Below are 27,999 nucleotides of genomic sequence, written 5' to 3' on the forward strand. Positions count from 1 at the left end.
TGCAAGCCCAGCCTAAGGTGCAAACCCACTTACCACACTCGGTAAGCTTCATGAAAATGCAGGCATCTGCATAGCATCATCATCCAAAATCCTGGAAGAGGTTTAGAAAATTGTTTGAAAGAGGAAAGGCGATTTTTCTTTTTTTTATGTGAGGAGAGCAGTTCTGGCACACTGTAACAGAGATGGAATCATTGCATCCACCCCTCCTGCTACCTCCACCCCCAAAATCTGAAAACTTCCTGATTTGTGTTCATCAATAATTAAGAGCCCATCAGCAATACTCAGAGGGAGCTTGCATTGCACTTCTGAGCAGCCAGTTAGTAATGTACAGTGGAGAGATCCTGTTTTTCAAATCCCAGGGCTCCAGGCCATGCAATGCGAGTATTGCATTTTCAATTAGCTTCTGAGTGAATGCTTGGCATATGTAGAAGTGAACTGCTGCACAATTAGCTTATTGTTCCTTTCAGCTTAGCGCTGAGAGGATCTGAAGGACTGCAAAGAGAGGGAAGAGAGAAAAAAAGAAAATAGCCAAGCCAGCGGCATCTCCGTGGATGTGGAATGAGGGAGTTGCTGGGCTCACGCAGCTCCCCGTGCTAAGTCGGGAGCTACAGCTGTTCCAGAGGAGTGCTCAGCCTGGGGTGGAGAGGGCACCCGGGAAGAGGCGCAGACCCAGCCTCAGGCTCCAGGCTCTTCTTTCCTCTGACTCACCTCAGCATCACGATGGAGCCCAACAGCCCTAAAAAAATACAGTTTGCTGTGCCACTGTTTCAGAGTCAAATAGATCCTGAAGCAGCTGAGCAGGTAAGGAAGATTAGTTTCTTTTCACGTTTTGAGGGAATGGGGTAGGAATGTGGGTGAGATGTGGGTTGAGAACACGTAATACTTCTGGCCTAAATGCTTCTCTAACTTATATTAGTGGAAGTATAAATGAAATGCTCTGGAAGTTAGTAATGTTGGGATACATCCAAAGAGGGAGGAGGATATGTTCTCTAGCCACAATAAGGCTTTTTTACCTTGGGTAGTTTTATTGGGTAGGTATTTATTGTGCCTTTTCTACAGCTGGACTTGTACCCTAATACGTACCCTTCACATGAATACACACTCTTAATGGATTAACTAAAATATATTACTTGTACATAAAGCAAAACATGAAGCTGGTATTAGGTAACTAATGGAAATATTGTGCAGGAGACATCTTATTTACCATTCATTTTAACATGAAGAAAATACAAGTTAAGTTTTGCACAAAAGTTGCCACTTCAATTACCTCCTGTATATCTCACAGTTTTTATACAGTCTTCTTTATGTCATTTACACATTTGAACAATAGATACATGTAGAAATATGTCTGACTTTTGTCTGTGTTGTGTGTGTGCTATTTTAGGTTTTTGACTTACTTCTGAAACATACACATACATCTAATATATATATAGCAATAAAGATGTGAGGAAGAAACAATAAAGATGTGAGGAAGAAAATCTATCTTTTATTGTGTACAGATATGTGTAGATGTGAATAAAGAAGGACACCAGTAATCTTAGGAGAAAAGATGGATAAAAGTAATTAGGTGACCCAGTAGGTTTATCTCAGTGCAAGTCCTTCTCCACATTTGTTTCTATTTTTGTAAGTCTGGTTTTAGATTATACCAGGGGAATATTATAACCTTGACAGTTCCATGCCATTAGCTACAGAATTATTCACACCTTTGGGATAGGTATCTGGTTTCCTGAATATTCTGATGTCGTGTCTTTTAAAAGGCAGCCACCTTTGTCAGAAAGTGATGAGTTCTGAGTGACCACTGAATGAAGAAATACTAGAAGGGTGCAGGGGAGAATTGCTGCAGGTCTTCATTTTGTCCATAGGTACTTCTGAGCTGCAAGATGCCCATGCCTTATGGTACAGTCCTGCAATGAATACAAGCAGGATGTGTTCTGATATTTTTCTGAAATCTGTGAGAACAGATTAGGATTTCCCAGAATTCCCCTGGCTTTTGAAATGCTGTGGCCCACATTTATGGGCAATCCTTATTTTAATGTTGAGAGTTTAATTCCAAGTGCTAGACAGTTTCATTGTGGGTGTATGATGAAAGTAAAGTAGTAAATTTTGCTGTCAGCTGCAGTTATGCTAATCAGGAATAAACCCATTAACCCTGATAATGTAATTTTCCATTTACACCTCTGAAAGCAAAATTTGAACCCAGCTAAATACAGATGTTAGCTCAGCAACTAAAAAAGAGTGGAAGCACGCACCTTGAAGTTTTGTGTCAGAATGGTTTCTAGCTTAAATACTCTTGCTCTCTCTCTCCTAAGTTCAACAGAATATCAATAGCCTGGAGGCGTTAGGGAAGCAACACAAAGCTTTCCATGCAAATGTATGCATTATAGGCGGGTAGTCCAATATCACAGAGTTCAGCCAGTGTTAATGGAACAAAAGTACTTAAATAAACTCTGAATAAGAAGAATTGAATATAATTCAGGATTATATATTGATATATAAAGATCTGTTTTGTAATGCTCTTTGAAAATGCTGTTTTGAAAGTCTGACGTATTGTTTTTCTTTAGTCAAAGAGCAGGAGTAACACCTCTGGCCACAGTTCAGAAATACCTTAAATTCACCGGAAGACATACATGCAATAGCAACTCTCAAGCATGCTTACAAAATATTAATATTAACAATTACTTGTGAGAGCTGTGACAGGACTGGGTAGTTGCACACATGAGCTGCTGCAATAATTTTCCTGAAGCAGAGCTAAATGTCAGTATTTTAAGATATGACAGACACATATCAGCAACACATGTTCAAATCCTTACTCAATATCATTGGAGAACCTAATGGTATTTTGGAAAGTTCTCTCCCATTCCTTGGCTTTCCATTTAGAAGCAGCAGCATGATCCTGATCATTGGCAGATAAGCAGTCAGTAAGACTGTGACGTGCTGCTGTTTAAATATTTTCTTCTTTTAACTTTGCCTGGTGTATAATCAGGAGTGCACCAGATAGATTTTTTTGCTTTGTTTTGGGTGTGGGGCAGCTGGAGGACCCTAGTGACTCTCCTTGTTTTGTGAATGTTACAGATCAGGAAAAGAAGGCCAACACCAGCATCGCTTGTCATCATGAATGAACACATGCCCCCAGGTAAGTGCCAACATACCTTCTAAACCACTAGAACCTGTATATACAGGATTGTCTGCAAATTGGTTTTATTAGCAACAGTATTTTAAAAATCCAGCATTAATTTCATAGCTGTTTGCATTATTTCCTTTCAACTGTGGCTACATTATCTTCATCCAAGACTTCTCTCAGAAGATTTTCTGTGGGATGGGACAGTATGAGCTTGCAACATGCTTTGTCAAATAAATGTGACTTCAGAAAGACACTCTAATTAGCTGTTTAGGGAGTATCATAAGCATAAAAGCTCAGCAAAAATGGATTGCAGGAAAAAGTCTTCAGACATAGTCCCTTTGAAACACACTACCTAGTTTATATCAAACTTTTCTTTTATGTAGCTCTTCACAATGGTTTTTTTCCTGCCTTACCTCTTCATCACCCAAATCCTTTTTTAAAAGCAGTTCAGGCTTTTTCTCACTGATGTGTCTCAGGTCATTAGTGTATGCATTGGCACCTCAGTAAAACAAAACCACCTCAGCTCTATTAGGATCACCACTTACTGCTGGGTCTCCACTTCCCATTAACATCACTGGTAGCTGAAGTTCCTCAGAACGTGCAGAAAGAAGCATTTAGAGAGCCCTGCTCTCTTGCAGTCATTGCAGCACCGCATACAGATTAGAGAGGCTCAAGCATTATATAATGGCTACAGTTATATTCTTTTGATGCAGAGTGACCCATGAGTTTGCTGCAGATCTAACACCAATCCCAGTTTGGAGAGCAGCTTTCTGGCCTGAATTTCAGACAGTTCAGCTCTTGGTAATGCTCCATGAAAAATCAGCCTTAGAGCAGCTTTCCCTACCTTAATGGGATCTACAGTGTCTCTGTTGCTAGGACTTAATTTAAAGCAAATTCACCTTGACTGTTAAAGCTCTTCTGCAATTCACTATGTACACTTTGTACTGTCATATTTCCTTTTATAAACAGATACTTGGTACACTACCAGATCAAAACCAAACAGAGTATAAGAACTCCTTTAATTTACAGGAAATTTTACTGTAAACAAAGCGTGTATGTCTGTTATCTCCCTTCCTGCAATGTTCATAATAGATCTTTAAATAAATCATTTTTATTATGAGTCAGACTTGCTGCAAGTATCAGCCAACTCCAATATAAGCCCAAGAGCTTGCATATTAATCTTCTTTGCTTATTTATATTTATTCACTTAGATATTATCCCCTCTTACTATATACTAGGAACTAATATAAATGAAGGTATTCTTGGTTAAATTATAATCTTGTTTTTTGGTTTTACATGAAGTCAGATAAAAATAAAAACTTTAAAAGCACCTTCATTTTCCTGCAACTCATTGTGTGGTTTATGCTAGATCTATGGGCTCTTGACCCCTTGCTGATTAAACTCCAAAGGCTGGTTCTAACTGGATTTGGAATAGAATTCAATGGGATGCTGAATAACCATTTGTCTCCAAAAACGTTAAATTCACCACTTTGTATGTTTACAGAGAACAAAATAACAATAGTATGGATGTGAACTCGAAACCAGCAAATTGCTTTAGAAGCATGATTCCTGAGGTCAATGGGGAAACTGAGCAGCAGAGAATTTAAGTGCTACTGTTAAAGCCATCTATTAAATTAGAGCTGGGTTAGACCAGAATCCTGTCTCTCGAATTTTACCCACTGGAGTATTTGAATTCCCTCATTAGGAGCAAACAGCTTGTGAAGGATAAGCTTCCAAGGGTTTGTAATGTGTGTCCTAATGTAATTCTAAATGTTTGGATGCCCCTACAAAGTTTACTCAAATCATCTAAACTTCTTTTATTCTGAAAAAGAGAGACAGGCATTTTCTAAGACTCAGTCTTTTCTGTAGCCTTCTGTTCCAGCTGCTTCTGACTGCAGCAGGAAAAAGAAAAAAAAAAAAAAAAAGCAGCATTTTTGTGGTATTCTGGTGTTCTGGTTGCAGACCTATCTGGAAAACAGAAGGCAGTAAAATGTGTTTGGACATTTCAGAACTTCATAATAAATTCGGTTTGAGTTGTGTTGTACAAAGATCTAAAATAGTTGTTTTCTTCTAAGTCTTATTATCTGTCCCTGATTTCTGCTACAGCTTTGACAGGAATCTGTCTTCACTGATTTAAATCATGTCTATTGTGCTACAAAGTGAAGACGGAATACCTTCTGAGGCTAAGTCATTTTAAACAACAGCTACTAAAAAAATAGTCTGTTTGGCTTCCTTTCTTCCAAGAAGACAGCAAGGGCTAGACCACACTAAATGATTTAAAGAGAGGTAGTAGATGTGACTGTAGGTGCTAATATTCAGTCTTGTGCCTTTTCTTCTATTCAATCTGGTTGGCATCTTATATAATTACAACCAAAGTCAACAGAAGAGAATTTGGATTGCAGCAGCAACAATGATTGCATCAGACAAGACAGGCTCATGAAGCAATGTAGCAATGAATAAGCCCTTAACTCGTTCTGCAAGTGCTCTGGAAAGTGCTCTATGATGAGTTATGTCAGATTGGAGCAGAGAATCTGGCACGAGAAAATCGAGACTCAAGTTATGAAGTAACTCTGTCGTGGTTCAGTTGCCATCAATGGAGTTGTTTTTGTTTTTTGAACATCTGATCTTTGATTTCATACTATCTAAAGAGTTTTATTTGAAATTGTAAGACCCTTTTCCTAACTGTGAAAACAAAGGCAAGTATTAGTGAACAGAATGACAAAAATGTGCAGAATCTCAACCTGTGCAGGATGCCTGTATGTGTGATACTGGAATAACCCACTCGTGTCCTGCCATAGCCACAGTTGCTCCATATCTGAACTTTTGAAATAGAACACAAGCACATGTTTAGTTTTAAAGATACATCTAACTATTAAGCTGCACAAGAGCTTCATCCAAAAATTGCTATCTCCTATCTCCTCCTGCTCTTGCAATCTTTTTAGAGCCACCAGAAATTGAAAACCACCATACCCTGAAAGCAACCTTTTCTGTGCTGCCATCATAAGCTCACAACCTTCTGTCTCCTTACCAAGCACAGAATATATATGAAAATCAATTCTTATTATTTGAAATACAAGTCTGATGGTAGCAGAATATCGTACTGCAGTGGCTCAAGCAAAATCTGGTGGCAATGTAGAGAAGTGATAGTTGAGGGTGGAAAACATGTCAGACCACAACTCAGGTTCAATGCCATTAAGGCTCCCTTTGATCAGAAAACAATGGCAGCATTCCTGCATGGCCTGGCTTTGTCAGAGCCAATGCAACATCAAACAGTCTGGCTGGAAAGGCTGTTCAACTTGTCTCAAAGTATTCAGTCTTCTTGAAGAACTACAATATGGGTAAACATTAGGATAAACTTCTGCATTTCAGAAATTTCTATGTATTTGCTGTTTCCAGATGTCTTTTCTTTTCAGTTGCATGTTTTGGCTTCCTTGCTTGTAATGTAAATGTTACTCAGTGTTAGGAAATAAGGAAAAAATAGTTATGTGTTTTGATAATTCTTCTCCAGAGCTGCCTTTTCCTATTATACAAATCTCATTTCAAGGCAGAAAGGATATATTATCACTGCAAAAGCAATATAAAACATGTATTTCAGGTACAACTCCACACATCTGAGTTTTTTGAAGGCTGGAAGTCATAACCTGAAGATAAGCAGTGACTGTACCAGTCACCAGACAAGGAACTTGCTTACAGCTTGTCTTTGGACATTAGCACTTTCTTTGTTTTGTTCCCAGCTGCTTTGCCATAGTCCAGACAGGGATTCATGCCTTTCAGCTTACTGCCAGTTCCCCAGAGGTCTGCTGAGATGCCTTAGGAGCAGCCCCAACATTTAAAGGAGTAGCAAACAACACAGCCAGTGGGCACAGTCTTTACACCTGTGGCAATCCCACAACAACCCAAAGGAGATTAGGTTTTTCACACTCAATTGATACTAGACATGCCCAGACTTCTCTGGCACAATAAATCTCATTACCACATATAGTTGTGCTTTTCTGAACATGCAAACTATATCAGCACCACATCTTTGAGGGGATAAATCCTATATGCTCTACCCAACTTTAATGTTTGTGACTAATACTTGTTAGATTATGCTTCTAGGTGAATGAGTTTGTTTTACATCTAATGGTCACAATTTTTTGTCTCCCAAGACAAAATAAACTGGAATAAAAAAGGACCTACTAGGTAGGAGGCAGCTGTTTCTGGGCATTGTGAAGCAGACCTGCTATACTTTCTCAGGCAACAGTTTCACTGAAGCTTGGATCAGCAGAGAACTCGGTCCCACAGTTCATGAAAATTGATATGTTTTTCAAAACCTTGAGATTCTGGTAGGACATACTGCTTACTTTGGTTAAGGAAATAGAAAATGAGTAAGTCAAATAGCAGCTGTTTTCAATTGCAAATTTAGGCTTCTAATGTGGTAGTAAAGCATTTATAAAAGCGGTACATTACTAAAAACTGTCATTAACTGTATTTTTTTTTGGTCGAACTAGTTGGCCTTCCTAGATGCTAAATGTGGATGACACTTAAATGAGCTGTCTGTTCTTATTTCAGTCTAGGAGTTCATGGAGTTATGACAATAAACAATAAAAAAAGATTTGTGTCCCCTCCCAGCACAGGATGGGTACAGCTCAGTGCATGTTACCAGTGGCACCAGGATGCTCAGAGATCAGTTGGTCAGGGCAGTGAGGACCTTTCTGTGCTTTGGGCCTGTGCTTGAAAGGACTATCTGACACAGTGAAACAATGAAATACATGAAACAAACATTGCATAAGACCCGACAGGGATTCTAGAACAGAGAGAATAATGTTTGTGTTTGAAAATATTCTGCTGTTTGCAGGCTGATGTGTGACTACAAATGCTGAGTGGCAAACTGCCTCCTTTATTCTTACTGATATACCCTATGCTCAGATGTTCTATCATTTGGGTTACTTTGAATTTATTCTTCAGTTTAGGCTCACAGAAGCCCCTGGCACAAGCTGCAGCATAATTTCTTCACAGACAAATGCAGTATGAATAAAGACTCCAAGGCAAGCAAGAAAAAAAGACAGGAAACTGGGTTCTTTTTAATGCAGCCCAGAAAGGACAGTTCACAGAGTCCAAATAGAAGCAATGAGTTAGAAAAGAAAAAAAGAAAAAGAAAAAGCTCTCCCTAGTATCTTTCATGAAAATGCTCCATTTTCATGAGAGAGTGAAGCTTTATGTCATCATCACCACCTGCCAAAAGAGCTGTCAAGCTCCCTGCAGCACGGTAAAGACAGTAATCTGAAGGACTGGGCTTGAGGTGGTTGGGATGCACTGGACACTGATGTGCCTAAACTGAAGGTTATCACTAAAGCAGCCAGATGCATTTTCACTGTTCTTAGACATCATGACCCTATCAGTTCACAAATACAAAACTTAACTGTGAACATTTTAGTCATTGTGTAAAACATATAGGGAAACAGTAGGAAATATATTCTACTTCTTATGGTGCCCAAGTAGAGTCTGGACTGTCTCTTTAGTCAGTAAGGAATGCTCGAAGGAGAAGAAGAGTCTGACAACTACTCAGAGGAAATCTGAACAAAAAGGTGTTGAGGTGTTGTGCATGTTCTGGTCAAAACTCATTTTTCTTCATTTTTTTCATGTCTGTCCATGCTTCCCTCTTTTTCAGTGCTTAATGATGATTGCATAGGTGCATTTTATATGACACATAGTCTGTATGAGTTTGGTTGCTTCTAATGACTGTGGTGTAGCTTGCTGGAGTGAGTACATTTAGTCACAAGTGTTTCCTGTTTGGTGCAGCCTGCCTGCCCTCCACGAGAAGGGGGAGTGCAGGATGCAAAGACTGCCTGAGAGAGCTCTGGTCTGAGGAAGGGCCTGGGACAGCCCAGCAGACTGGAAAAAGAGGTTGGATATTCACAATCAGGACTCAAATTTCTGACCTAGATCAGAAGTGGTACAGCTGAGAGGCAAAAAAAAAAAATAAAAAAAAAAAAAAAAATTGAAAAAAAATTTACTTGTTTCCAATTTGAGTTGAATTGCATGTATCCATTTCTCTTGTTTCAGCTGTAAATCCACAACACGTGAATTTATGTACTTTTTTATTCATGGCTGCAGCTAAGCCCTTAGTGTACACTTGTTCCTCCTGCTCCTTGCGTCCTGTTGGTTTGGTGTTGGAAGGGTCAACGTCCATGGAAGTGAAGGAGGTATTTTTAGAGTTGAACCTTGTACTCTTCCACTGTTTTCCTTGTTCCTTATACAAAAGCACCATAGAAACAGCCTTCTTTCACCCTGGGAGATTATTTGCAAATAATTTTTAATATATATATATATGGCTTCATGTTACAAATCTCCAGCTGCTTGATTATTCAGCGTCAGGACTGATAATCTTTCAGACTGTTTACCTCTGCTATCTCCTTTGTGCGTATGAATGTGCCAAAGAGGTGTTTGCCTGGGGCAGAGAACAGCAGTGTGCACAACTCTCTGACCTGGTAAGGATGGTAGCTGGGCAGCTTCTAACTCTGCTGCATTCATAAGGTTTAATATTTTGCTAGAGGAACTATAAAATATTTGCTCTATGTCAAGCACTTGTACACCTCATACAGTTTGATTTATGGAGGGTTCTGAGTAGATGGTGAACTTTTCCATTTAAAAAAGGCATAGGTGTATTTAACAACTACTTATATCCAAAGCACTTATAGTATATGTAATATAGCTGCATGAGTATACAATTTGGGAGGTTAGTGGCATAAAAAAACAATAGATCAAAATGGGTCTGGTTTAGCCTGGAGCAAACACTAATTTTGTATTTTAAGTGTTCTTTTAGAATGCTAAAAAATTTTAGAGACCATTTGAAATCAAGTCCATTTAAACATCATAAGACAGAATGTTTTTAATAAGAATGTCAAATTGGGGTTTTTTTTTAGATTAAGTTTAAATTATATTTCAATGATGCAATAATACTGATATTTTTTCCATCAGGTAATAAACTAAAATCCATTAATAAATATTTCAGCCTTGCTGAGTGGAAAAAACAACAACACAGGTTTTGTCTGACCTCTACTATTTAGTACTTAATGCAGCACTTATTTACCATGGTGACGTGTGCGGAATAAATAGATAATGCAGACAGATGAGAGAGATTCCAGCTTTTAGCACTAACCTCATTACATTCAGAATATTGGGGAGGGGTTGCACTTAAGCCATCAATCAAGGTAGCCCCATTTATTGAGCTTTCAGAGACTAGGTTTAACTTTTTATATGGATTAACTGAAGCTGAAGCTTCACTTCAAAATATGCTGAAAGTGAGAATTTAATGAATCTGGACCAAACATTAGCAGAGACTCTAAACAAAACAAAGATACCAGTCATGAAAGTTTTGGCAACTACCTAAGGCTGAACTGTGGAAATTCAGGGAGATTGCGGGGAGGAGCAGAGCTTAGCTTTGCTTTCCTGTGAGTCTGTGTCACCAGCTGGTGGAAACAAGATCAGCTGGACCAGGCAAGTCTCTTTTTACATTGATCAAAGCTGTTCTAGGGTAGAATTAAGCTACATGTCTATTGGAAGAAGCTGTTTTCCCCTTCTCCCCCTCAAAGACCTATTCCTGTGTCCCCCTGAAAACGCAATTCAAGTGTGTGTATTTAAAGTAATCAATTCTAATATTTTTCTAAAATTGCTGTACTAAGGGTTCAATATATTATCATAGTAGCAGAATGAAGCACAGTTATATGCTTATTCTTTGTTCATGTTTTCCATAGGATACTTAGGATGCAGATACCACAAAGAATTAATGTCTTGGCATTATTAATCTTATGGAACCAAAAAGCACTTACAGAGTTAGCAGTGTTAAGTAGAAAAATGTGCATTCTAATGGTTGTGTTTTTCACCCAAGGCCACATCATTCATTCTGATGAGACAAGCAGGGAAGAGTCACACAGGGCAGAACATGAGATTGAGTGAGGCAGATGGAAAATTCAATAAATGAGTGAGTTCTGTTGCATTCTATGGTACTGCTTATCCTGGTACCCAGACATCCCATAGCCTAAACATTTCAGCACTGAGCTACCACTGCTCAGAAAATAGAAAAGGTTGTGGTGGCAGTATTCTTTTCAAGTCTTTCTGAAGCTCCCTGCCATAGCTATTCTCAGACTGTGGCAGAAAGCAAAGAAGATCTGGATAATCCTTTCATGCTGACTCTCTGACCACCACCAAACAGTAATATCTCTGGGATGAGCCACCCTGTAGCTGCAGCACTTGCTCCACCTTCTCCCAGTTACATTGGAATCTGCAGGAGGGATCAAGAATTGGGGAGCAGTTTAACCTACCAGCCCAGCTGGTCTGAATGCAACATGTTTGTATTAGTAAGTGCAATTTTGTAACCTTTTATCTTTGAAGTGGAATTGTACTGATGAACTAAAGAGTGAGTGGGATAGGGTAGCGGAGAGCAAAGTATTTTCTCTTTAAAAATTGAGATCCAGAAGATTTTTTTGAACCAGATCAACATTAGGTTTTTATTGTCTGGTTTTGAAATACAGTGAGTAGACAGCTGGGCTGTAATTGTTTAGAAATGTGCTTTCAAGCCTCCTAAGATGGTGACACTAGGGTGTGACGTAGGCCTTAATGCATACAGGTATCCCACAGGAGGGTGTGGAACAGCTCATTCCATGGGAATCAGGGTGACGCATTCCTGATTGTGACAGTATGGGTGGAGACATATAAAACAAAACACAGGGTCCCCTCTGTTTCTGGTACATCATGAGGTTAGTAGAAATTCTGAAAAGTGCCTTCAGAAATTACAGCTGGCTTAGTCTGTGTTAACAATTGCCTGGTCTTTTCCATCGCACCTAGTTGTGTTGATGCTGAGAATGAGATTATGGAACCACCCTTTGCTAGCTCTTTGAAAGCTCAGAAAACCAAACAATCAACTTACAAAACTGGTATTTGCATCTTCTTGTTGTACAAAAGGTTCTAAACCCCAAGAAATACTATTACTAGTAGTTCTCTTGATTCATGTGTAAGATGATAAACATATATGATGAGCATTATGCATGTGCATTTCAACCACACGCAAGCTGTGAGCAGTTGGCCAGGGCGGGCTTTACAACACATTCCTACTGAAGTCCTGGAAGTATTATTCCAAAAGGAAGGAAACTGCAAAGGCAGCAATACTAATCACTGGCTAAAGGATAGTTTTATTGTTTTGTTTGTGTTTTCTTCTCCCCTGGCAAATGCCACTTTCCGGAATGTACAAAACTGTTCAGCTATATTTTTGTGATGGCTTTATAAGCTATAGCATGCTAAGAAATGTTTGATCTTTTTAGTTTTGGCTGCTGCTGTTATTTTTTATTTTAGAGATTAGAATACTAAAGGTAACAGCTGAAAAAGGAAGTGCTTGCAGTGATAGCTATTCCAGATGTAACTCCAATACAAAGATTGAGATCAGTGGGTCAATTCTGAGCCATTTTCCATCACAATTGATTCCTTTACGTGAAGCTACTAGGAAATTCTTTAAATGTATTTTAAGGGATCAGCCAGTATTATATTTCTGGTAACCACAGATTTTACTTCGTGATCTTCATATGTCTCAACTGTATTTAGATCTTCAACTTATTCAATATGTCATTTGAACATAGACTGAGCATAAAGTAAGCAAGCTGCTGGGAAGTAACCCATTATTAATACTGTTCAGTATTACTGGTGAATTGACAACTCTGGGTAACTGTCTTCTCAAGGTACTTAGCTTCTTTCTGTATTTTAAAATATTTAATGAACATGTTAAGTCTTTACACAAACTAATTGTTTTATATTTATATATATATTTATAAATAACAAACATTGTTATGACTGAGTCAATGGACAAAGTAATCGCAGGCTATTTGGAAGCTTTTATTTATGTACTTTGGTAACATTTGGTAAAACTGTAACCCTTATTTGCAAATATTTACTAGTCTGGAAGTATATTTTGCTTGGGCACATCCATTTCAGAGGAACATTTCTGCTCTTTGAACTGCTTTCTCTGAGTATTTGCTGGCAGTCACTTAACAGCTCTGTCCCTCTTCTAACCTCTCAAAAGCTGTCTTTACCTCCACTGCTCTCCTGTTTCCTTCATGCAAATATTTTCTTTCACTGTCAGCTTTCAGGCCAGATGAGGTTATGCTGTGAGTGTGGAAAGAGCCCTTACTTGATGCAGCAAATATTTAATCTTTTTTTGATGTCTGCTTTTGTGTTAGGATAGACCCTGTGTCAATGTAACCTTACAAGGTGAGTTCTCCTTCTGCACAGTTGGACAAACTTTGAGACATCACATTGTTATTTAGGTCTATTTTCTAGTCCTCATCCTTTGTCTTGTTCTGTATCTCTGCAAAAGTCTGCTTTTCCAAGGTGTCCTTGTAGCTCATTTTGCTCCTTCAGCACTGCCTGGGGCAATGAGAAGTGCTGGCCCTCAGGTTCTCCTTCTGACTCCTGCAAGAAAATCACTCACCCTGTTTTACATTTCTTTTCTTCAGAAATAAGGGAAGTTTTACTATGCATGTTTCAATGTAAAAAATTATTTGAATCATCCTAAGTAGATGTACATAAAAGAAAGTAATACATTTCTCATAATCTTTTAAATCTTTGTACATTTTGAGACGAGTATACCATCAACCTTCCCAACAGGCCAAGGGTTTTAGGTTTCACATCACCAGTCACAGCAGTTTTCTTCAGTTTGTCTCTTTTTTTTTTACTTAGTTGAACAAATGAATCTGGATTTCAAAGGTGCAGAGAGTTTACATAGTTTTAGGCAATGAGTAAGAGTTCTGACTAAGAAGCCAGCCTACGTGAAGCTGAAGTTCTGTCCCAGGTGCACTAATTCTAGAACTAATTAATTAACTGAAAAAAGTTTTGCTTGTTTGTTTGGGTTTTTTTTCGGTTGGTTTGGTTTTTCTTTTACCAGACTCGTGCTATATATCTCGGATTAAATCTTGACGTTTCAGGCAGGGCAGGAGCTGCTCTGGCCTGGTGAAGGTGCAGCCGCCGGGACGTGCCCCGCGCGGCCCCGGGCCGCCCTCCTGCCCCGGGCCGCCCTCCCGCCACCTCGCCGGGCGCCGGCCCAGCCGGAGGCAGCGCTGCCACGCAGCGTGGGGGGCAGCAGGCCCTGCAGGTTGGGCGTTCAGCTTGGCTTTCTTGTGCCGGGAAGGGAGAGCAGTGCCTCGCTGTTAACCCGGGGCGTGCTTTCGGAACGGGGTGGTTTGAGGGAGCTCTGAGGCAGCCCCGGGACACGCCTGGGCCTGCAGCCTGGCCTGCCCGCAGGGACAGCCTGTGGTCTTGCCGGAGGTTTCTTCTGGCTCTGATGACCGAAGCCCATGCTGGTCAGCTGCAAATCGTATGAAGTTTATCTTGGAGTTATTCCTGGTAGTTTAATGAGAGATTTATGTGGGTCCAGAAAATGCCTTATCTGAGAGACAGGGAAAAAAAAGCCTGTCACCTGCATCCTGCTGCCTCCTCTTGCTCAGTCAGTCGCTCTGGGAAACCTGCGTCAGTTTCATTCAGAAAAGAGGAGTTTGTGCTGCTTTGAAAGTGACTAGAAGGAAGCAATGTCAAGCCTGGCATGTTTATATTGTGATTTAAAGTCAATCTTTACACTGGTTATACAAATAGAATGTTTGTTTCAAGTGTGTTTCTCCATGGGTTGATTACTTTCTCTGGAAAGACATGCCAGGCCTGTAATTGCCTCATACGATGGATGAGGGACTTCATGTCATGGAGGTCTGCTCCATGTTCCTGGCTCACCTGACTCTCTCACAGAGCAGAGCTACAGAGCAGGGCCTCTTGTGCTGTGAGGAAAATAAATTCCTGCTTGGAAGGATTTTTTCATGACAGGTGTTTTCACAAAGCCAGTTTTGTGGTCTGTCATTCTAAGCCAGAAACAGTATCAGACAGAGCTTTACAGAGCTGGCAGCAGGCAGACAGAGCAACTTGGTCTTTATTAACAAGAAGGGAGAAAAATTATTAAATTTTTATTCCTTTCCACTGCTTATTTTAAGAAACTGTATTTGATTTGTGGGACTTTTTTAGAATTTGTTTGATGCTTATATTTAACAGATATAGGGAGATTGAAAAGTCGAAAGCAAAATGTTTGAGAGGGATGATTTTTTTATGTTTGTTATAACTGTTGCTCTGTGGTAAGGTTGCAGATCTGATTCATCACTGTTATATTCTAGTTTAATGCCAGTGAAACTTGACTAATTTCCATGACTCTGACATAAAATTGGAATGGTGGTGAATCAGGCACTGTAGTTCCCTTCTGAGATTTGTGTGATGTAAACAAATACATTTAGCTTCACATTTGAGGTTTGCAAGGTCTCCAGTTTCTTCCAAACTAGATTATGATCTCAGAACGTGTGTTTTAAAGGAATTTTGATCTGTGTAATTTATAAAAGGTGGCTTTATTTCATATTCTTAGGGCTGTGCAGCTGAAAGTGGGTCCTTGGATACTGTCTGTATGATGTTCAGAGATACAGATGCTGTTTGTATCAGACAATCTCATGTTTTGAGGAAAAGGATGGTCTCTCTTTATGTTTAGAGCTTGACTTTGAGTACCTGTAGGAAGGATTTGGTTTAACAAAGGAGATTGCTGCCCCTGCTCTCCATGCTAGTAATGGCTACTTGAATATTGAAGGTGGGAAGTACAGAGCTATGTAAATATAAATATAATTTAACTGAAAATACACTTGTAAATGTCTAAACAGCTGATGCATCTGGCCTGTGTCATTTAAGTGGACTACCAAGGGCTTGAGTGAGTCAGGAAAAGCTACCCTATGGTCTCCTCTGACCCAGAGTGAAGAGAGGTCTCTTGGTGCTGGTGCTGTCAGGGTAGTGCAGAACCTTTCCCATGCTACATACCTTAACTGAAAATGCCTTACAAAGTAAACATGCCAATGCTTGTGCATATAGAAAATTCCCCAATATTTTTAATAATATTTCCTATACAAATCTTGTTAGTGTTCCCTGAAGGGCCAGATAATAATTTAGTTGCTGCTTAGCATGTGAGATGCAGCAGAAATGCAATGTATGCACTCTGGAGCAGGCCCTCTAGCTGCTTTTACTGCAGCAGCTGGGTACTGCAGTTTAGTGAGGAGCTTTTACAATGTGAAGATTTTCAGAAACATACACTCATGCTAGGAGGGCTTACCAGGATTTTTTTTGGGTAATCAAATGTAATTACATTTATACAGACAGTCAAGTTTTAATTGATAGATTCAGGCAAATAGAAACCAATAAGCAAAAGTCAAACAATTAACTACATAAATATTTTTATGTTTGCCTTTTTGGAGTTACTTAATTTTCTTACCTCGGTTTAGTGAAAAGTGGCGAGATGCCAACTGATCTGGCAATGTGAAGTTAAAACTCTGGCAAAAGCAGAACGTGAAATGTTTTTTTATCTTACTTTGTCTTCTAGAGGAAAGGAGAAGTAATTTTGATAGCAGAAAAGAAACAAAACATCATTACACCAGTCAATTTCTAAATCAGATTCCAATGAGCTTTTTTTACGAATACAACTGATTGTGGTGAAACACCAATGAGGCAAGCTGCTAGATTTAAAAATACCCATATTTTACTGATGAAGAAATAGAGATGTGAAATTACTGAAACAACACTTTCAGAAAATGTCAGGTTTGCCTGCCACTAAGTGTCAGTAGAATGAAGAATTATTTGGAAAATTATGTTTCTTTTCCTAGTTCCTAAAATTGTGTGGGTCTGTGCCATTTAAATGTAAGTTTTTGAAAGAAGTGGTCTGACTTGTTGTGCAATTAGCACAGTAAACCAGGAGCAGGGCTCAGCCACCCACTGCCCAAGCACACAAGCATCCCTCAGCCCTTCAGTAGGAGCAGAGAGCCACCCTCCTCCTCATCACAGGAGATGGCTAAGTGAAGCCAGAGCCAGGAAAATTAGTGTCCGTTTCTACCTGTATGTTGTAATCGAGCATATTGATCAGTAGTCAGCAATTGCTCCATTTCTTTCATGTTTTTTGAGAAAGCTTTGCTCATGGACATGGCACTGTTTGGCCATGGAGACATTTAATCAAAACTAATTAAATTAAACTGGGTGAACCATTTCATAGCAGTAAGATCACCTGATCTGTCTCTAATTTGAGCTGTCCTACACTAAACTTGGCAAATGAAGGGCTGGATTTGTGCTTCTGCTCATAAACTTTGGTCTCTCCAGTGGCACTGTTTATATAAGTGCGAGGGCAAGATTATAAGAAAGCTTTAGACTGATAGTGACTTTGTGCCCTTAAAGTGTCTCTTCAGGCTCATTTCTTTCAGATTCAAACCATTCTTCTTAAAACCATTCTTTAAATAAAACCTGTTACAGGCATGCAGCTCATGGTCTAGTTCTACTATCTGAGCAATTAAAAACTATTGCATTTATTCTTTTACAGGAAAATTTAGACACAATGACAAAAACTTACCAAATCCAAAGCCCTGTCACCCCCTGTGATTTGTATCTGAAACTCCTCAGCTTTGTTTTCCCAAGGAAAATTCCAAACTCTCTCTACATGAGGTTTTCTCCAATAATTTTACCAGTCTCTGCCTGGGTTTACTTTGTGCAAAATCTGGCCTCTCTGACCTGCTGTGTTCCTCCAGTGCCTGACTGAAATCCTACAGAAAGGGCTTTTATGTGCTCTTGCCAAGGGAAAGGAAGCAGGGTACTTAGCTGGATGAGATAAGCCGGATGACTCCACTGCAGAGCCCATGGGTGATATCACAGGCCAGTTCTTTTAAAATAGGTCACCTCTTGCCCTGCGTAGCTGCTTCAAGTGCATTAACATTATCCAGTGGGAGAAGAGAGGCAGATGACTTTTGATCTTACTCTAAAACGACCATAAGGCTTCCCCCAGTCTGGTCATGCAGTTTGCACAACAGTGGAGATTCACAGAAAAAGTGATCAGCCATGTCAGGTGGTTGCCATCCTGGCTATATCCGGCATCCTTCCACTTGGTTCATTTCTGACCTCATATAATTATACCTTTGGGGCAGCTCAGCTTATTACATCAGCTTGCCTGGGTGGATGTGCTAATAAACATTAAAAATGCTCTGCTTACAAGAACATTTGGGAGACAAATCCCTTGACGTTTCTCCCTCCTTATTTCAGCAATATATCCCTGCCAAATCTTGCTGCAAATGGGTGAGATTTTGCCCTAGTTGAAGACTGAAGCTTAGAGCTGTAATGCTGAAATGGGCTCTGTGCAGGTGGATGGACTTTCAGAAGTGTCTCTCCTTAAAGAAACAAGCCTTCCTTCAAGAAAGTCTGTGTACATATCTGGACTGATGGAAATATTCTTTAGACTGAAACTTTCCCTGATATACTGGACCGTTTATCTTCCTGAGAACACTGACTGAAGCCTGAAACCCTGCTTATTTTGCCAGGTGCTACTGCAATCTAAGGGAAGGGATACACTTGCCTCAGATATTATTTACCTGGTACAGGAGAAAGTCCTCCACTGCTTTTTCCTCAGCACAGGTGTAACAAACCTTTTAAACAAAGTGCCAAGCTTATTTGTAGGTACTTAGACTTCCCAGTGACTTGGGTATGTGCAAATCTGTTCTCAGCTCTTCATGTGATTTCTATTATACAATTTTAAACCAAAAACTGGCCAAGAAATTACTTGAGTAATTAGATTCCTCTTAGCTAATTAGAGCAGCCAAGAATAAATTAAACTGGAAAAATTACATATGTTCAGATTGGGAATATAATACAGCTGTATTTTTTCTGTGGGCAAAGTTACTCTCTGTGAGGGAGGAAAATGGAGGATCATTAAAAAGTCTCCTTCCCTCCCAGCCCCAAAAAGAGAGCAAACCTGTAGGGAGAAATTATCTACTGAGAGCTTTTCTTATGTTTCATATAAAAGAGAAATAGCTGATCACTTGAATTCACGTTCTCTGTTATATAATTTCTTAGTTACAAACATTATAAGGAAATTTCTCATTCTGTGTCACTGTGATTTTTTGTGGGCAGAATCCTGACTACACAGTAGTTCTATGGGAACTAAAGGATATTGAAAACCCAGGGATTTCATTTTTCTTCTGTGAATTGTAAATGGATTTGAGAAGGATGAAAAGGTGGGAGATATGTGGCTTTTTTGACTTCTGTAGGTGGATATGTCTGATTTGCAGTAGCTAACAGCTGATGTTCTTTCTTACCTTGTACCTTCCATTCTCATAATAAATTTTATTGTCTCAGAGGTTTTCTACATGAAATCTCCTGGTGCCAGAACTGACCTGTTGTAGTGAGAGCATCAGTTCCTACATGCATTGACTTTCTCAGAGACGCTTTCTTGTTAAGTCTGTTACAAGAACACGCTTTCATGAATTTACTTAGACTGCTTGCAAAGCATTATAAGTTACACTGGAAATATGCTATTTGTCCAAGGAAAAATGTTCACATAGTTATTAATGTAATCCTTCTCTTAGACCAATATGGTTCTAAGTGTTTCCCCAGGCAAAGAGCTCTTGACTGAGCTCCAGCCCACTCTGTACTCCAGCTCTGCTCTCTGACATCACTGAGTTTTCCCTTTTACTTCTGCTATAACTCCACTGTCCCAGTCTCTCAGTACTACCTCAGCTGCACACAAGCACTTCTATCTTCCCTCTGTTCCTTCCATGTATCCCTTGCTTTTCATCTTTTCCTCCTCTTTTATAGAAATAATGTTTATTTTCTACTTTCTGCTTCAGCCTATGGCACTCAGTGATCCCAGCTTCCACTTCTCCCTTCCCTTGTCTCCTCCCCTTCAAAATCTATACTCTCCAATGAGTCTTTTCTATCAAAATAGCTATTAAAAATAAGCATGCAATGGTCTTTCTGTCCTCAAAAATGGATGTATGTGAAAATGTCTCATTGATCAAACTGCATCTCCAACTAGCTCTGCCTTTCTGTTCATCTCACAGCTCGCTTGAAATATTTTATGTTCTCAAGTCTGTCTCTTTTGCTCCTGTAGGTTCATTTCTGACCTCTGTTTTCTGGATTTGAAAATATGTCTCTGATTTTTTCTAAGTAATTATTACATTTGCAAGTTGTTGGATTCTATTCGTTGGCACTATTTGCCAATCCAATATGAATGGATATGAATGCATTCTCTAGCTCCATACAGAGCCAGTTATTGTTCTCAAAGTTTCGTCTCATATAAGGGCTGCTGGTGAAAGTCTGGAAGTTTTCCAGTTCTGGTAGGTTTAATAACACCCCACTAAAAACACTAGAAGTGGAAATCCAAGGGCTTAGAATTGTGCACATGCTTAGGAACAAGACCTGAAACCCAACAAAGCTGCTGATTGCAGTTTTTGCTCCTTAGGCAAGCCTCAGCTTGGGTTTACAAAACATATTTTTAATCTGGTCAAGTTTAGAGTTTCAGGAAAGAATGGGACATAAGTTACTTTTCATTGTTCTCTCCTGAAAGTTCCTGATTTATTAAAATTTCAACCTCCAAACTAAATTCAGGATCCTGAGCTAAAAATACATGAATAATCAAGTGTTGAATAATTAAGTCTGTGTCTGTTCAGTATACAATAAGAAAGATTTCAGGCACAGAAGTGATTGCCCATTTAGCCAGCCTAACTTCCTACCCATAGTGCTTTACAAAGGAGAATAGACACTGCTATACTTAAATAGGTACTACTATAGTTATTTACAGGTAGGGAAGTCAAGGAAGATATTAGTCACCTTACCAAAGTTCCTGCAAATGTCAATGACAGGAACTGGCCTCATGATTATCCTGTCTAATTCCGTATCTGTGGGACCATGCTTTAGTAATCAGCACAGTTTTCAACCACCCTTTTTTAACCTTGAGTGTGAGTAATTTGAATATCTTTCATACAAAGGTAATGGAAAATATACACATTCAAAATTGCAGTGAGTCAGTTAATGTTTATAAGATGCATAGATACAATGGTAAAGAATAGGGCAGAATACGCAGTCAGTTTGCCTGGACTGGCTCTTCCCCTTACACACAGCACACCACAAGAGCCAGTATCTAGAGTAAGCTAGAGAAGTGATATTATGTAGACCTAATTCTTCCCTTAGACCTACATTTACAGACCTGCCACGCCTCCGTGGAAATTGCAGTGGTATCTTCAAGTGGAAAATTTTAGAAGGGGCACTGGTACAGTGACAAATTGATGTCTCTGTTCTTAACGGTGTTTTATTTTAGTACCATGCATCAAAGTTCCTATGTGATCTTCGTCAAAGATTTGGGAAATCATCAGTAGAAGACAGCCACTTTCTGACCAGTAACAGCATCAGGAGAACAATAGAAAAATAATTTAATCTAATGCACAAACTGGTTAAGGACTATGATTAGGAAGATCCTTGACTCTCCTCTGATTCATACAACTTTGCTTAGGTGTTCAGACAGTTTTTCAGAGATGCTTGTTCTACTAGAATTCGCTAGTATTGATAGTTTCTGCCATGCCTATAGCAAAAGAAGGCAACAAAACCAAGCAGCACCAGGAACTATTCCAGTTATTTCGGACAATAAACCAGTCATATAATGAAACTTTTAAGATTAAAGATTAGCCTTTGTTAAACTTTGGTTTGCTAATTTCACTTATTACTGCCAGATGCTCTTCAGTACCAGTATTGGTATGTTAATAACTTAACTGAGGTGGGGCCTGTATTGATCATTATTTGAGCACAGTAAAGCCCTTAGTGAGTTTGCTGCACACTGTTAGGCAATGAAGCCTTTTCTGAGCATAGAAGGAAGTGCAGTCCCTGGGTAAAGCAGCCACATATCCCGACTGCCACCACTGAGCACAGAGCCCTGCTGCGAGCTTGGCCAAAGGACCTCCTGCTAAAGGCATTCCACCACCTACTGGTAATGCATAGACAAAAATTGGGAGTTAAGTGCACTAGTCATAGGGCCTCCAGTTTTCTGAGAGGCACAAAAGAGAAAAAAACCCTGTAAGTCAAAAGGGTGATTTCTTATTTACAATAGTGCTGTAGGGTTCAGGGCAGAGCTGCAAGGGCTGAGAGGTGCTTTTTTACTAACTTTTCTCTTTCCATATCTTTTCCTATACCAGAGAAAGATGAGAAGAGAACAAACATCTCACAGGCAGAGGTAAGTGAAAGATCTTTTTAAACTGATTTTTTAATTAAAATATTGCTATAACCTCTTTGAAAGTCACTGATTAATCCTAGTTAATGTTTTGTTTACATTGTCTGGCCATCTTCAGTAACACAGCCTTTTAAGGCCTGTCACTTTCAGAGCTGTGTAAAGCTGTGTTGCAGCTCAGCTCTGCCAACTCAACTGGGAAAGGCAAACTTCCCCTCTGCCTTGCTGCCATGACCTGGCAAATCATAGCAAATCTGCCCCAAGATGACCGTGCCAGGTCATCTCACACAGCATTGCTTTGGGTCTGCAGATCACTACTGCTCTACAAAAGCATTGCAAACTCCTCTCTCCTCTTCTCACCATTTGCCAAGCCCACAGCAGGCAGCACATTGATGTTGTTTGCAGAAGAGTTAAAAATCAGCTCCTCTGATCTTGTTTTCTATCATCCCCTTATGCTCTTGCAATTCCCTGATCTCTTTCTCCTTCACCCATTGCTCAGAGAAGCAGGCTGCACTTAAAATAGCAGTAGGAGGTATTGATTGGTTCAGATTTGGACACAAATACAGACTTACAAAGATTTCCTGGGGTGAGGTTCAACAACCTATCCCACAGTGTTTATAAATGGCTTTCTCTTTCAAAAGAAGACAATATTTTATTTATAAATGTTATCATTCCACCATTGTGATAAAGTAGGGTAATAGGATTGGCCATACTTGTGTGAAAGTGGTTTTCTTAAGAGCTATCTCAAATGTTCCTTGAATAAATAGATCTGATTAAAATTCACATACTATAAACCAGTCAAAGTACTCAGGGACAAAGGTATTTTTAGACAGTATTTGGAAAAAGGTAACATTGTTATGACCAGAAGCTTGCCTACACACGGCATTTTTCTAACGTTCATCTTAGGAATGTGAGATGGGGCTTTTATCTCCAAAAGCTGTGTGTGACCTTATGTAGTTTTATTATTCTGGACATAATTCATGTTGGTATAATGTGGAAACCAATTTAACTGCTTTCATTTTGCAGAAGTTGGTCTGCTTTAGCACCAGAATGTGTTCCAGTTAGTTGTTACTACCTATACCTTGGTATAATTATACTAATATTTGTGTGTAATTTTACTTACATTATTCTGGAATAATTTCTCTTTTGTGCATAGATGTGATTTTGGAGCTATGAAAAGTTTAACTGTATCTAAATATATCGCTTAAATCAAGCCCAGTTAAAAGCTGAGTGATTAGTTGCTGAAATTATTATTTCAGAAGTAATAGAAGACATTGAAAAAGTGCAGCAGGATCTGCATTTTTATTAAAAATGTATATATTGATTATTTCAGTACTACCGTACTTATATATAATAATTCATTACACTGTACTTAATTGAAATACTGAATCTGAGTATTGTTTCAATTGAAAAATGGATATTGGTTAATGTAAATCTTGGAAATATTTTAATATATGTGAACATTTATTTACCTTACAAGAATCAGTTACATAGACTGTTAAAAGCATAGGCTGGCTTAGTTTTATGCTTAACAATGTTTTCTTAGACAGAAGGATAATCTTCAGTAGTACTTGGTCTGTTTTGCCTGGGAACCATAATCTTTGTCCATGACACACATATTTTGTCTATCTAATCTTAGTTTTCCCTGTATTCATGAATGCTCAGGAGCTGGCATCAGATTTATACAATATAATTTTCTTAGAAATTTCTCAGATTGGTGTGTGCACCGTCTGAAAGTAGCTGTGGGGCAAGACCCAGAGCTGCTATAAATACAAAAGTCTCCCCATGCCTGTCTCTTACTGCCTCTCTCTGTTTTGTGCCTCCCCAGTCCCAGAGCGCCTCTCCCAAGCAAAGGAAGCAGAGCGTCTTCACCCCGCCTGCCCTCAAAGGTACTGTGCAGGTACTGTCTCTGGGGCAGGGCTCCTCCCATGCCCTGCCTCTGTGACTTCTCTCGCCGAGGAGACACTGGGGCAGGAGCAATGGCTCTCTGCCCACCAGCTGCACAGCTGGGAAGGGGTCACACTTTGCCATCTCTGCTTTCACACTTCAAAGTGACTCTCTGGCATTGACCATCTGCCTGGTATCCTCACCACGGAATCTTGCAGCAGTGGCAGATTTATTATTTTTATAAAAGCTGCCTTTTTGCAAATGTCAATATTTTCATTAGTTTGAGATAACAGATAAGTCCACCCCAAACACTGAAGATAAGTCCTTTAATACATATGCTTTAGCAGTGCTGGCCCTACACAGCTCTGTTTCTCATTTACACCACTCCTGCTCATACTGCCTCCCTTTCCAGCCAAAATTGAGGGCTTGGTATCTGATCATAGGAAGCGTGAAGCCTTTCTTGTGAAGATGAGGGGAAGTGAGAAATCTTAGTAAATGTTTAAAGGGCTTACGTGCTTTTCAGGAATGAGCATAAAAGCAGTAGGAATATTAGCTGGAATCAAAGCAGCTACATTTAGGCCTTGTTTCCCAAATCACTCTGAACAGAATTTGGCTTGATGGTGCTTGCAGTGATGTAAGATCTATAATGATTCACCAGCACTTCAGACTGACACTTGACAGTACAGGATTATTTTCAGACAGTAGAACAGAGGCTATAGTGCCAGGTATCTCTTGATAGATAACATTCTCAGTTTCCATTCCTGATGCTTAACACAATTTATTACTTAGCAAAAAAGATGGGGTATCTACTTTGTTGTGTGAAAGACTGCAGCTATCAATAGGCAATTTACCCTATCAGCCAGTTATATATATATCTCATGTGGCAGCTTCAGTTCTCTGGCGCACAGGTGCCACACAAGACTTACTATCTATTTGTCAAAATGGGCTAAAGTTTGTGTACTTGATATTGGAAAAAATCTTACTATAGTCAATTATAATAATTTGTGGAAGGAAGAAGCTTTACATGGGTAGTAACTATACCTAGTGGTCTCATGGCTGTATTATTTTGCTGTGCAAGCTAAAATTAAATACCATGTGCATGAAGTGCTCGGTGAAACAGGTCCTTAAATAGAACCAGCAGCCTGCTCAGAGTTACCTCTAATACACTGCTGGATACCTAGCATAGTTAGCTTCTACATCAACTGCATCCTAGCTAGGTAACAGCAGGAAAGTAGGAAAGTAAGTCATTCAAGGTAGCTCACAACGAACCTGAAATACACTGTAAACAGAACAAAGCAAAGCACAAATTGCTCTCAGTACTATACACCCTAAACTGCCACAAATGCTACCCTTCTTATTTAAAAATTCTACTTGACATAGAAAATTGACTGTTCCTTCCCCTTCATTGTTATGAAAACATGAATGTTATTTCATTTAGACTAAGAGGTAGGTGGCAAATATGTACAATGTGAAATACACAATGTTATGAAAGCATTCCTGAGAAACACAGAGTTTTTTAATTTATTCTAGTTCTGTAGCAGTTGAAAATAGCAACAAACAGAATATTTTCAGAATATCAGGCTTAGTAATTACACACTATTGCCACAGCTTTGCATATGTTTATCCCTCAATATAGTCAAAATATGGTCTTCAATATACTGTAAAGAAGGAGATTCTGCATGCTGAACCTCCCTTCTTCACACCCCCTTGGGTGCTCTGTTTTCTCCGGGACTGTTATTATCAGCAGGTGGGATAGACTATAGTCCAGCATCTTACTTTCAAAAATTGAGATAATACATCTCCATAAAACAGAACTTGGAGTAGAAAAGAGTGTCAGACCTTTTCAGGTATTACATTTCTCAGTAGTTTTTAGCTGCTGTTAATCCAAAGTTACCAGGAACAAGCCAAGCTTGCATGTGAGTGCAGAGCCTGAAAGCCAAGACAGCAGCTGCGTGCCGAGAGCTGTGGGAGGAAGGAGGGGCCGTGGCATGAGCAGCAGAGACGTGGTCAAGAGAAACTGTGGGGAGAGTCATGCTTCAGCCTGACTCCAAATCTCCAAGTAGCTCTTGAGACTATTATTTCTCCTTTGAACTGAAAACATTTTTGCTGTGCTTCTTGCAAATCCTTGAAATGGTTACCAGTATGTGAGTGAAGGGTTGCTGGTTTCATGAGTTCATGGCTAAGCAAGAGAGAGAAAGCAAGTGTAAGTGAATCTGCATGTTGTGATTACAAACAAAGTAGGAGGTTGTTAACATAGTTAAAAGAGCAGAAGCAACATCAGGCAATAGTGACAATTAGTTACAGTACCTGGACTGTAGCACATGTTCCATGAAATATACAAATACATGAAAATATCTGAAAGAAATGAAAAGTGCAGTATTGCTGATGTTCTACAAGTCATGGCATATATATGGAAATCAGCTTCTTAGTTAAATGTGGGCATATTTTTACCCTGGGCCATAGCAGTCACCTCAGCTGAAAGACAATGTTACAGTCTGTCTAAGATCACTCCTGAGCATTTTGGTTCCACCCTTAGAAGGGCTTTCTCCAGCTGGAGGCAGGTCTGTAGTTGCAGCAGCAAGCTGTAGCAAACCCATGGGGCTGCAGAGCCACTGTCATGCCATGGTGCAACAGGCAGGATCTTATTTCTAAATATTTGTGTGTACTTTGGCTCCTGCCTTTATTTTCCTGAACAGAACTGCACCAGAATTCCTACAGATGAAGCAAATAGCTGACTCATCTCAGAGCTTTGTTCTTTTTACTGGAATACAGTGTGCTGAAAAAATCAATGTGAGAGCTATTGATTTAAGCAGCAATCTGGACAGCAAATCAGACAGCAAACCAGATAACGCTTCAGTGCAGTGTTCTTGCTAATATTATATTACCAAACCTAATGGATGTCAAAGAAGTTTTCCATTTTGCTTTCAAAGGTATTTCTCCTAAACCTGCTGCACTGGTGTTTGTTAACTTCATGCTCTTGTGCAGCATTCAATCTTGGGAGAAGTCAGTATCTGAAAATTGCACCAAATCAATCTATCGTATTTTCTGTATGTTGTGATTTACCTCTTGTCACATTTTTTCCTTGGCATAGCAGCAGTCTTAGCTGAGGATTTCCCACCTTCTCCCCCACCCCCTTTTTTTTTCTTCGCTGTTTTCTTCTATTACTCTTGGGCCTTCATGTCTGAACTTGCAATTCTCTCATCCTTTTGTAACTTCCAGTGGTCTGATACGCTAATCTTGAATCTACATCAGTTTCTTTAATTTTAAGCTCTTCTTCATGTGCCAAGGTTTGCTTGAACCTCCCTATGAAAACACCATAAAAACATGAGGAAGGTTTCCCAAATTGAGGAGTCACCATTTTTACTTAGGGCAGACTTTCCCAGGCAATTCTCATTCTGTAAGGCCTCTATCTCCTATTTACTAATCTGCTTCTTGTTCTGTATAACAGAACCAAGAAGAATCATTTGATCTTTTTCCACTATATCGAAGTAGACATCCAGCTGTTTTAGCACAAGTATCCATTCGTCTGTCCATCCATCCACAAAGAGCATCTTTAGAGATAGCTTGATGATTCTGGTCGGAGGATTAGAGAAGCCCCTGGAATTCTTGCTGGATTCTCAAACTTTTCGCCTCACACTCACCGGAGAACTCTAAAATGGGATGATAACTCTCCCAAGTACTGACAGACGAGGTAGAAGGCAGCTTAACCTGCCAAGGCAGAGACACACTGCACTTATCCAAGGTAATGGTACTTCTTTGGCATCTCATTACCACATGGAAATCAAAAGAGCACGTTTGAGTCTCAGAGCTAAAACTGCAACTTTCCATCCCAAGATTAACTTTGTACAGAAGTAGGTTTCCTTTTACCTAGATAGTCACATTTTGTCTCAGCTCATCCTTGAAAGGAAACACAGATTGAAGTGTCAGG

At 39.5% G+C, this 27,999-nt stretch overlaps 1 protein-coding gene across 1 annotated transcript in view; it reads left to right on the top strand.

The window, feature by feature from the left end:
- Positions 1-251: 251 nt before the first annotated feature.
- PPP1R1C (protein phosphatase 1 regulatory inhibitor subunit 1C) overlaps positions 252-27,999 on the top strand; it is a 48,188-nt gene continuing 20,440 nt past the window's right edge. Inside the window, 5 exon segments of the mRNA XM_051622903.1 lie at positions 252-656; positions 658-801; positions 3,073-3,133; positions 22,153-22,190; positions 24,013-24,073. Coding sequence (XP_051478863.1) covers positions 552-656; positions 658-801; positions 3,073-3,133; positions 22,153-22,190; positions 24,013-24,073 — 409 coding nt within the window. The 5' untranslated portion in view covers positions 252-551.

The sequence above is a fragment of the Apus apus genome, chromosome 6, assembly GCF_020740795.1.
Source record: "Apus apus isolate bApuApu2 chromosome 6, bApuApu2.pri.cur, whole genome shotgun sequence".
NCBI lineage: Eukaryota > Metazoa > Chordata > Aves > Apodiformes > Apodidae > Apus > Apus apus.